At 42.6% G+C, this 12,264-nt stretch overlaps 1 protein-coding gene across 1 annotated transcript; it reads left to right on the top strand.

The window, feature by feature from the left end:
• The first annotated feature begins 2,261 nt into the window (after window positions 1–2,261).
• Window positions 2,262–11,514, top strand: atad1a (ATPase family AAA domain containing 1a). The gene is made up of 10 exons (XM_079754335.1): window positions 2,262–2,318; window positions 2,648–2,848; window positions 2,947–3,045; window positions 3,323–3,443; window positions 4,586–4,786; window positions 5,322–5,428; window positions 6,159–6,248; window positions 6,642–6,692; window positions 7,245–7,414; window positions 8,907–11,514. The coding sequence occupies exons 2-10, from the start codon at window positions 2,675–2,677 to the stop codon at window positions 9,034–9,036; spliced, it is 1,143 nt and encodes a 380-aa protein (XP_079610461.1). The 5' UTR covers window positions 2,262–2,318; window positions 2,648–2,674; the 3' UTR covers window positions 9,037–11,514.
• Window positions 11,515–12,264: the final 750 nt, after the last annotated feature.

The following is a 12,264-nucleotide window of genomic DNA, read 5'->3' on the forward strand; positions in this document are numbered from 1 at the left end:
GTTTGATGGGCCTTGTTGCAAAGTGATTCCCAGATTGTACTGAGAGCTCTTCCATCAGGCTTTCTGTATTGCTTGAAGGCTCCTGAGCCGTACAGCCTTGTGTTTGTATATGACGCCATCCGACAATCTGAAAAGATCCTCAGATTTGTGTCTTATGCTAAGCCACACAATTCAACATCATTTGATCGCTCTCTTTTTTCTCCCCAAAGCAAAAAGAAAGAAAAGGAGGTTGTGGATGCGAAAACTCCATCACCGTACCATAGTGCTTCGGCTTCAAGGTAGGCCTATAACTCAACCCCCAGCATGATGGAGGCTTAGAGTCAAGTGAGCTTAATGTTGTCGTTTTTATTTTTTGAATTCTGTCGGGGGTTGGGGGGGTGTGGTTGAAAGGTGTTGAGGGATGGAAGCCCCAACTGCACTTTGCAGATACGCAGGTCCTGTGCTTTCATGCCCGGACCCATCAAAATGGCCCTGCCGGCCGGCTATCTCCGGGGAGCTCACACCGCAGTGCAGGGGGGGATTAAAAAGCTTTTTATGAAGCGTTTTCATGACCTAAAGTGTTTTGAAATTGCAGTAGGTTTGCCTTCTCCTTCTCCACTACAAGGCTGGACTTGAGGGTTGGTGGAGCTGAGCAGACACGGGATGGGGGGGGGGGATAATGCCTCCTGATTGGATAACTAATGGGACTGTAAAATGTGGAGGGAGGTTTTACCATTGTCTTCTGAGGCAACTGTATCCCGATGAGAGTTTATTTATTCATTCAACCATTTGGAAATAGGATTTTGTGAAAGGTGGTTGGTGAGGCGTGACTTTACATCTCTCTGGTGTATGTTCGGTTAATAGAATAAATGTCATAGCTAGTTCCGCTTTGCTAGTTTTTGCTTGTACACCACTTTGCACATGTTGCAATAAATAAAGTTTGATCAAATCAATCAATGCATGTTTAGGCTTAAAAGGGAATTTCATTCATGTATGAAATGTCGGAGTGCAGCGTAGTGAAATCACATCAATTCATCAAATCAAGATAATTACAAACAAAGCTACACAAAAGATGAAATCCCAGTATGCTGCATGTGTATTGACTAGAAGCAGGATTAAATGTTGGCTGGATGTAGCGGGACTGTGTGCTTCTCAATACTTTTATCCTTTGAGAGGGGAGAAGCGCCTTCCTTTAAAGGGCATATAAGGTTATGTGGTGTCGTATAATGTGGGCTTGTGAAGCCCTTTGAGACACTAAGTGTGATTAAGGGCTTTACAAATAAAATGGACTTGACTCATATATTCTATCTAAACATCATAAAACACATAGTAGGTGTCCTTATTAGGCCATTAAGGGGATCATTACAAATAAATCCACATTCACTTTATTCATTACATAGTACTGAATCAATATGGCGGCAAAAGGGCAAAATGTTTCTATTATATTAGCGCAAATACTCCTATGCAATCATGGGGCAGAAAAGAAAGAAGAAAGAGTCTGGACACAAGCAGAGGAGGAAGCCATTTTAAGAGTAGTGGGAAAGCTCTAAATCAGTGACACTTAGAATCCCTTTGGCCCGGGTGTGATGAATTGCCTTGCTGGAGGAGGCCATTTGTTACAGCCTTATCTGTGTGGCCGGTGTTAAGGAGACTGAATTATCCACCATCAAATAGAATTTGAAATGAGTGGAAATCAAACTGAAATCGGGCCAGATTAAAGGCAGACACAGGGACCCAGAGTACCTTTCTTGGAATGTAGACTTTTCAATTAGACACATCTTGGATTGTTGATTCTCCAATCACACGATAGATTGATCTTATCATCATTATCATTACCTAAAGTGTCTGATTTATAGCAGCGTCACCTTGAAAGAAAACAGGAAAATAAGGGGTTTTGATTTGCTATGGAACAGAAACATGCAATGTTTTGCAGTATGTTGGACTCATTCCACGATTATAATGTACAATTATATATAATAGTTGTATTATATTTATATTAAGCCAAAATATAAACTAAATCAATATGTTTGCACACATAATTAAAAATGCTAAAACTGTAGGCTATTTCGAAATCAGTTAATATTCTAATTTAACATAATCGTACAGTATATAATTGATATAGGCCTCTCCATTATAAGTTTACCTACAGTTCTGAAATTGATGGTTTCTAAGACTGTTTAAATAAAGGTACAAGTCTGCCATCCAGTGGTTCTTTCGTTGAGCGCAGAGTCGGAACCAAAGTCACCAAGGAAATTGCAGCACTTGTTTCCACCCGAGCCATGATGGCAACCGCGCCGACTTTCATGACGATCAAACCGTATTCACCCGGTTTCTTGTGTGTAAGTGTTCTTTTGATTTCACAAGCTTTAATGAAAATATTAAATTATATATATAAGATTTATCAAGAATTAAGAGCCCAGTGTGTCACGCTATTTGTGTTATATAAATCAGTGTATACGTTTGCGATTTGCAATTGATAACATACATAGTCAGATAGCTAACGACATCCTTTGGCACTGGCATCACTATGATGCTGGTGATGCAAAGTAAAATCGTTAAAACATCAGCATAAAACATTTGTCCAAACAAGCTGGCTGGTCAGGTTAAACCTTGAGATTGATGAAATTCCTAATTGTACCCAAAATATCTGTATCGCTCTTCTCTCTAGTCAATGGACTGACCCTTGCCAAATGAGATGCTGCTGAAAGATCTCCCACGGGAGGCGCTGCTGCGGCCACTGACCAGGAATGAGGTGGTTGGAATGCTGCTAAGGTTGACCATCTTTGGCGCTGCCACATACTACAGTATCAAATGGGTCATGGAAGCCATGGACCCAACTCAGAAGCAGAAAAACCTGGCCAAGAAAAAGGTTAGCTTTTTTTTTTTTCAAATGACAAATGTCATTGTTCGTCTTGGTGGTATTGTTACTCTTTACTGCTCTAAATAGTGTTGTATTCGATTTGCTAGGCAGAGCTGCTGATGAAGAGGATTGGTGTGGAGGGAGTCAAACTCACAGAGTATGAGATGAACATCGCGTCACTCCTAGTGGACCCACGAACAATAAAGGTTTGAAAACCACACTTTCATTTTGCACAGGCTATAATACTACTGTAATACTATGTTAAATAAGATGACCGTCTTCCAGCTCATCTTTTTGCCAACTCTATTAGACGGCAATTGTTGTTCACACAGTATGATTATCACACATCCTGTTGATGTGGTGTGATAGAGGTCATCACAGTATCTTCTGGACTGGAGACAATGTTTGTGAGAGCTAAAGGCACACGCTTCCTGAATTGTTTGAGATCAGCGGAGGTTAAAGGTGTTTACTTCCTGTCTGCAGGTGACCTGGAGGGACGTAGCAGGGCTGGACGAGGTCATCTACGAGCTGCAGGACACGGTCATCCTCCCGTTCCAGAAGAGACACCTCCTGGCTGGATCCAAGCTCTTCCAGCCACCTAAAGGTAACACAGCTGTACTGAATAAGAATCATCATAGGTTAGTTGTAGATTCTTACTCTTTTCCAGTCTGTTTTGCTGAAGCCGTTTAAAACTAGTGTTTTACATGTGTGACCTAAATATCGCTTGGACTTTGAGTCATGGCTTTGTTAAGATCACCCACTTATTCTTTATTTTATTAAATTAAATCAAAAAAACGAACTAACAAATATCAGTATATTAAAGGTTAATACCCACTAGGCGACAAACTCGCTGACTCAGTCGGGGAGTGGGGGGTTGGTCGGGACTGAAGTCAGCTCTGTTTATCATGGAGTGTGGGAGGTCTCATGAGCTATTTGGTCGCCCCCGTAGAGTTGGGACGGCAAGGTTTTTTTCCGACCGATTTGATACCGACTCTAATAGGAGGAAGCAAACAACCCGTTCCTGTAAACCGATGACTCAGATGTGTGAGTCATCGGTATCATCGCTAACCTATAATCATTCTTATTAAAACACTAGTCATCAGACCTAACCATAACCCTAACCCTTTAATTTGAAATGGCTTAAACTGCTGCTTATCTACCAGAGTAACAACTCCTACAACCTGCAAAAACACTTGATTCTCTAGGAATTACTGTGTCTTTCGTCAGAAAGGTTTCAGTATATCCATATTCCATTTGTACTGTTCATTTTATTTCTCTGTCTTTTGAATAATAAAGCTGACGTTTTTAGAGTGGAGCATGCCTACAAAAACACTGCTACACTGATCGAGAAGAATATAATTAATCCTAGAAGAATGGAACATGAACTTAAATACAAACAAATACTTTGTTTCTTCATTTGAATCCAAATCAATTAATCCTGGCCGGGCCATCCTCATTCGTGTCTACTTGAGTTTACATGTTCCCTGCTAGATTTGGCAAGGGTTTAAGAGAAGGCACAGATAATCTGATGGTAGTGTTCTTGTGTGGACCCCCCCCATGTTCCCAATCACCAAGTGTGGACCACTGACCCGACGGCAAGGCAAGACTGATCGTCAAGACCAGCCTTGTGTGTTCAGTGTAGTGCTGAAGGCGGGCCTAACTTTAAAGTCGCCTAGTAGGTAGGAGACTTAATTCAAATAATATGTTTTCATATCTGTTCCATAACTCTTTGAATTTCTCTTCTAGGCGTGCTTTTGTTTGGCCCCCCGGGGTGCGGAAAGACTCTGATCGCCAAGGCAACAGCCAAAGCTTCCGGTTGTCAGTTCATCAACCTGCAGCCGTCCACGCTGACGGACAAGTGGTACGGCGAATCACAGAAGCTGACGGCTGCCGTCTTCTCATTGGCGGTGAAAATCCAGCCCTGCATCATCTTCATCGATGAGATCGGTCAGTGTGACTTCATTTTGTTGCTAACAGTTGACGTATAGCATGTTGGCGTATTTTGGTCCCATGGCAACGGCTAGCTTAAACTCTAGTGAGCTAAACCGAGTGAGCCATTTTCAGTTTCTCCTGTTATTCAAACAAGAAGAGGAAATTAAATTATATTTGTTGAACCTCAGAACATTTCAAGTCCTAATATTCCTGATACATTATGCATCCTTGTCCACAACAGATCAGTAAATCTCCATATTTTCAGTGAGCAATGTTCTTTGCTGATTTATTGTATTCATAATACAAGACCAAATACATACCTAATGTCAATATCACTGGGAACGTTCAGAGTAAATGTTTACCCAGTTAGTGGAATTTATATTCATTCATGTAAATTAGTGATCTCTCGCCAAACTTCACTTGCATTCAAAATCAAAGTGTCTCTCCAGAAAATGAACAGGACTTGAACTCAGGGTTGGATATGTCTAGCTACACTTTGTAGGCTTTTATTTAGCTTCTAAAGACGATCACTTGCTTATCTTCGCTTCAGACTCCTTCCTGAGGAATCGCTCAAGCCTGGACCACGAGGCCACAGCCATGATGAAGGCCCAGTTCATGAGCCTTTGGGACGGCCTGGACACTGCTGCCACCAGCCAGGTGAGAGGCTGAATGACCTCATCCAGAACTATAGCCACCAGCCAGGTGAGAGGCTGAATGACCTCATCCAGAACTATAGCCACTAGCCAGGTGAGAGGCTGAATAACCTTATCCAGAACTATAGCCACCAGCCAGGTGAGAGGCTGAATGACCTCATCCAGAACTATAGCCACAAGCCAGGTGAGAGGCTGAATAACCTTTTCCAGAACTATAGCCACTAGCCAGGAGAGGCTGAATAAACTTATCCAGAACTATAGCCATTAGCCAGGTGAGAGGCTGAATAACCTCATCCAGAACTATAGCCACTAGCCAGGTGAGAGGCTGAATAACCTTATCCAGAACTATAGCCACCAGCCAGGTGAGAGGCTGAATAGCCTTATCCAGAACTATAGCCACCAGCCAGGTGAGAGGCTGAATGACCTAATCCATAAATATAGCCACTAGACAGATGAAAGGCTGAAGGGCCCCATCCAGAACTTTAGCCACTTGCCAGATAATGCAGTGAATACCCACATCCATTACTATAGCCGGTACTAGAGAGTATTAATGACCTTTTTCAGAAATATGAACACTAGGCAGGTTAAAGGCTGAACAACCTCATAGATTAATTTGTCTGTGCGATGGAGGATGTTTGGTGTATCATTTTTTCTTTAGCATTGTGGTCTTTATCTATGGTAGGCGATCCGTGTTGTATGATTGTTTCGTTAACTCTGTTCTTGCTCTATGCTAGGTGATGGTGATGGGGGCGACCAACAGGCCCCAAGATGTGGACCCAGCGATCCTGCGTCGCATGCCCACCACCTTTCACGTTGGCTTGCCTGTAAGGTTCAACACACAGTATCACTACTAACACTGCTTGTGCTGCTGCTGCTGATGTGGGATTGGCCTTTAGTAAACTAACCTGACCAGCCATGATGGCTTCTCCTCAGGGGTTCTGTGCTTTCCGTTATGAGAGATGTGCTACTGTCTGACAATTCCCTTCAAAACAAAATGCACTGCTCTTCGAAAGCGCCTAATTTAAAGAAAAAATCGATTGAATTCATATTTGGGCTGGAATACATAGTCCAGACCGTAATCATGTATTTAGCATAATGATGAACATTTATGGTACTTACTTAATTCCCTATTTTGATCAATGTTTGTTAATCAGTCAACCTTTCTCCAATAATATATGGATGTGGGTCATTGCTTTTATCCGTCTGACTTTCCACAGAAAACAAGAGAGAGACAAGAGATCCTCAAGCTCATCTTGGCGGGAGAGAACGTAAGCGCTTGATAGAGTTTTACACTTTTTTGTACTTTTCATAGAAGCCAACGTCAACCTTTTTGTCACTGCATAGTTGTCCTCTTCATCGCTGTTTCTCATCTTTTAAATGGAAGTGATGACTTAAGTATGCATATCGGCATATAGTGTAATCTCTGCATTTCTCCTTGAAGTAGTTGATCTGGTATTCTTTTGGATCGTTTGTAAGCATGTTGAAATGAGCATTTTTTCTTTAACCCTATTTTAGAAACAACGTCAAATAACCGTTTTTTATCATTGTGTTACAAATGTGGTATGGCATCAACGCAATCTATTCAAAAGCTTCCAATTTGCATTATGGCCCATCGCAATATTTACTTTTACTCCCGTTATGTCTGGATAACGTGCTTTAAATGTTGTGTATGATTATTGAATCAATCTATTCAATAATGGATCATTTATGATTTATTAATGACTGCGTGTTTGCTTTCCTTGTTTGGTAAATATGTCTGCTAAAGTGAATCACCTGGTCAAAGTGAGTGATTCGCTCCCCGTCTCTCTGTCGCTGTCCAGCTGAGCAACGCCATCAACCTGAAGGAGGTCGCTGAGAAGACAGACGGCTTCTCGGGCAGCGACCTGCGGGAGCTGTGTCGCGACGCGGCCATGTACCGTGTCAGGGACTACGTCCGCAAGGAGCAGATGAGGCAGATCGCCCAGCAGATGCAGGACCAGGAGGAGGAGAGGTAGATCACAGACGTACACAGCCGCCGTGTTCTAGTGCAGAGGGTCTTTCATTTGATAGAGGCAGGTCGGGGTGGGGTTGGGGTCGGATGGTGTTGGGGTTAGATTTATGGTTGGCATGCTGTACGGGTTTGATTTAAGGACGGGTTGGTGTTGGGGTTGGGTGGAGTTTTTATTTTTTTTATGGTCGGCGTGCTGTATGGGTTAGTTTTATGGTCGGGTTGGGGCCAGGTTAGGGATGGGGTGGTGTTGGGGTTGGGTGGTGTTGGGGTTTGTTTTATGGTTGGCGTGCTGTAAAGGTACGTTCACACCAAAAGACACATTTGTCGCCCGTTCGCGTTGTCGCCCGACAAATCATAAACTGTCGCTGTGCAAGTTTTGTCTGGCAAATTTGCTGCGGTTCACCCCAGACTGCACTGCAGGGAACGGTTGGCCGGTTGAACGCTGATTGGCTGTTATGTTACACATGTCCCTCAGTGGCCTCGCTGTTGAACGCTGATTGGCTGTCATCACGCGAATGTCGCGGCAAAGTTGAAATATTTAAACTCGAGCGAATTTGTCGCGAATTCTTGTGAACGCACTCGCCTGTGCAGGGCAAAAGTGTGGCGCGACAACTTGTCGCCGGTTTTCTCTAGCGAATAATTCGTCCGATTCGCGTCTCTACGTTCACTTTGTATGGGATCGTTTCGCCCCTTCGCGTTTGGTGTGAACGCACCTTAAGGGTTAGTTTTAGGGTCGGGCTGGTGTTAGGGTTATTGTTGAGGTCGGGATGTGGTTGTGTAAGGGTTGGGGTCGGGTCAGGGTAGGGTTAGTGTCGGATTAGTTTTTGGTTAGTTTTAAGATATTTTGGGCATGATCATTTAGCATTCTAGTTTTAGTGTTTTCACTAACATTGTAGTGACACAGAAAAAAAATGTATTAAATGATTTTTAGACCATATTAAATATGATTAATGATACGAAAATATGACTTAATATTAGCAAAATTAAGTAAGGGATGTATTTTATTTGGCACAAACCTGATCTCCCAAAAGGCCATATGGTTAAATGTAATAAAGCTCAAGTGTTTCTTTTAACACAGGGTGTGACAGACTGTGATATTATCATGACTTTATATCGATGTTCCCTGTCTGTCTGGAACAGATGGGTGTGGGATTTGCCAAGTTTTAAAAAAATACACATTTTGGAAAAATGTACATGAGGTAATCAGGGTTGTCATTCAAGTTCGACAGTTTGTCATTTTGTTTGTGTATCATGCTTCACAATAGTGCTTTCTGGTTATTTACATATCCTTTTTGTGTTAATGATAACTAAGGAGGAAGTAAGGGCTGTGTCAGCTGTCATCCCTTGTTGCTCGGCAACCGCAAACGCATGTGCAAAGAACTGTTTCAAGGAGAAATCAAGGAAAAGTCGCTATTTTACCGATGACCTAAAGAACGTCCTTACGGAGTGTAGCCTTTCAGAGTGTAACCTTTGTGCGGGTGGTGTCCTGCAGGCCTTTGGACGAGGACCACCTTCGTCCCATCACCCAGCTGGACCTCCTCTTCGGCCTGGACAAGATGAGGGATTCCAAGCAGGCTACAACTCTCATGGGGTCCGGCATTGCAGACGTGCCTCTGGACTAAAACGGGCATGTGTGGGTGTGTTTATGACTCAGTGTGCGGTGTGGGTGGGGGATCTCGCCTCATTTATCTACCGTAAATGTTCTGTTGGCCAAGTGTCTTCCTTTAGTATTGTTTATTTAAGCATGGCTCTCCATTGCAAGGGCTGCCAGGGGTCCCTTTTAAGCGTAGGCGTTGTGTTCCTCTGTGCTCTTGAGCACTGTGCTCCGTTCTTGGTGGACCTTGATGATGGACGATGTGATAAAAGGCGCCCGAGGAACAGAAGGTACTAGCGAGATAGTATTCTGAACTGGCCATCCCTAGCACTCACACTACCCAGAATGCACTTGGGGGGGGGGGGGGGGGATCTCCTAAACATCCCTGACTCGCTTTATCTATGTTGGATAGAATCCCTGCAGATAAGGACGTTCAAGTTGCAAAGGCTGTTGTGTTTTGTTCGTCCCCCAGCTAGAATTTGTAAGCGATCCAAACCTCTCTCTGTTCCCTTCAGTGTATACAGCACACCACAGCTAGTGTCACTTTAAATCTTTATTTTTTTTGTTCTGTTCTTCCAGAATGGGCAACCTTGTGTCCCACTGAATCGAGCAGCATATTGTTACTCCATGTAAGGAAATGGGGTATTGTAATATCTGCCAGGCATTCGCCCTGGGAACCAAACGGTTCTTGGAGGGCTTAATACTGCGCTTTAATTCGTGGTGCTGCCCGGATTGATCCAGAAATTAGAGTGCAGCAAGCAGACGTTACTGCTTTTCTTTGGTTAATCTTGTCCCAGTTTACATCGACTGATGCAATATCAGCATGTTGCCCTGACGACACTGTTCCTTTGACGTCCTCCTGGGTGCTGCTCGGTTTCAACCTGTTAGATGGAACACCTCCGCACTGGACTTCAAACAGCCAATGTCTAGCCAGCCAGGACACTGTACTGAGAACACAAAGTTCTATACCCTTCGCAGAGAACACATACTAGTTAAATAAATGCATTCGGTTTGGGCATCAGCTAAGGCACTTTGGTTTGAAACAAACAAACACCCCTATGGAATCAGCCTGTACAGGGACTTTCCTTAAGCGTGTTTTGGATTCATTTTAGTGTATGCCCTACATTATGGGCACCATGATGAATGTCGTTGAGATGTCACTAGCTGTATCATATCATACTTTAACATAAGAACATTTCACTTGTTGTATTTGCGCCGTCACGTGTTCACAGCTGTGAGACGATGAGGCTTGGTTTGTGTAGCTGTTTGTGTTGTTGTTTGCATGACTGTGTTTGTGGGGAAAAAGCTTTTTATTGTATCTATGAGGCCAAAACCTGGGACTCCTGGGTGAATGTTGTATATTATTATTTTATGTTTTTACAAACACGCACACGTTAACAACAAGCGTCTACTGAAATATGTTTAAAATGATTTACACTTTGATAGTGATTCAGATTGTTTTATACACATAGAATTAACAATTTTGATCTGCATACTATTTTATCTCTGCCATGATGGTTACCATGTGTACTTAATTTCTACCTGCTTGCTATGGACACACACACACACACACACACACACACACACACACACACACACACACACACACCAGCTAAATGTAAATTAATACTTCCATCACAAACTGTAAAACGGAAATTTCAAGAGAACAAAACATTCCTTGCATATCTATTCCATCATTCTAAAGTCGCTATGGAGTCTATACATGTATATACAGATGAATATGAAATATTTGCAGTATGTTTGAGTAGCCATGCAGTTGCACCTTGTCTATGGATCTATGACCTCTCTGATGGAGCAAACTTTTTCCCTCCAATATCTGAAGGGTCTGTTGTACAGCATCTGCTCTCCCTCGTAGACAGGCCACAGGGGGGTGCTGTGTCCCCGTGCTCTAGACGATCACACGGTTTTAGCTCAGAAGTTCTTAGATTTTATGCAGTTTTGGGGTCTGCAAGGGAATTAAATGAACATTATAAGGATCATTGTTAGGTCAAAATCCTGAGTAAATATATTTATTAGGGCTGCATTTCAAACAACTATTATCAACTTCAACTGGGGATTTTTATTTTCGGCATTCGGTTAATTGATTCATAATTGTCATTTAAAGATCAATAATGTCGAAGTCCATCATAAGTTATTCGGAAATGATGCTTAAGATGAGGAGCAAGTGTTTTGTCAATGATTGATTGACTATCTAAATTCTAATTAACTGATTACTTTTACTAATTGTTGCAGCAGTAATAAATATAGCCACCAGCTGTCCTTCAGATCTGCTCACCAGCATCTTGTCAGACCTCATGGTCTTGGTTTCATACACCCCTGCCTCAACATTGACCTTTGTTATGGTTATCAGTGTGTGGCCTTCACCACACGGTAATGACATTGAGTTAAATCGAAGGTTGTGTCACACATCTGTGACCAAAGCGAAAGACTTCCGCAAGTCTTCAGTGGTCTTCTCTTCTGTTATGTATAATATGACAAACATGTATTGCAGAATATAATAAAGGCTTTCTTGCTCTGTATATTTAAATGTCTACATTTTACTCTCTCACTTGAAATGTTTTAAAAATATTTAGGGGGTCAATTAACATTCCTTCTAGCCAATTATGCCTAATCTGGCACCTCTCCCAGATGGTGTATGAATTTATGAAGGCGTGTGTGTTTCTTGTTGTATTCTTCTTATCAGGAACTAATGTATTAAGGTTTTATTCTCTCAAACCGGCAATGCTTTTCTCTGTTTTGGGAAATGAACCAAAAAAAATTTGCTGAAGGAAAGACTGAAGGAACCATTTGCACACAAACTCTCAGCTTTTGACGCGCCAGCAATCGGCTGATGAAAAAAAGACTGCTTGTTCCTTGTTTTCAATCCCGGCATGGCCGCCGCCCAAGGTCAATGACTATATAACTCAGCAGGCTATAATCGGGGCCGATTTAGTTATTACAGAGTAGCCGGCATCTATCTCTTCACCTCCCTCACCGTGTTCCCTAATTTCAGTAAGTTGTCATCTTTCTAGACGTTCTTGCTGCTGTTTGGCTTCGGTAGTTAGCTTTGTGACCCCTTTTCTGCTGCAACATGGAAAATGGTTATTTTTTTGATCTCACTGAGATTTTGCCATGACCCTGGGTGGAGTGAGTTGCTGCATCGAATGCGACTTTTAGAAATCGAGGCTAGAAACATGTCATCATGGAGAGGGAGACACACACACACACACACACACACACACACACACACCCCTGC

Source organism: Pollachius pollachius (assembly GCF_949987615.1).
Source record: "Pollachius pollachius genome assembly, chromosome: 1".
NCBI lineage: Eukaryota > Metazoa > Chordata > Actinopteri > Gadiformes > Gadidae > Pollachius > Pollachius pollachius.

Bases quoted from the DNA above. Each gene is read 5' to 3' on its own strand.
- atad1a (XM_079754335.1), top strand. From the start codon at position 2,675: ATGCTGCTGAAAGATCTCCCACGGGAGGCGCTGCTGCGGCCACTGACC. The intron at 3,046-3,322 runs GTTTGAAAACCA...TCCTGTCTGCAG, and splicing joins TGGACCCACGAACAATAAAG to GTGACCTGGAGGGACGTAGC. The intron at 7,415-8,906 runs GTAGATCACAGA...GGTGTCCTGCAG, and splicing joins CAGGACCAGGAGGAGGAGAG to GCCTTTGGACGAGGACCACC.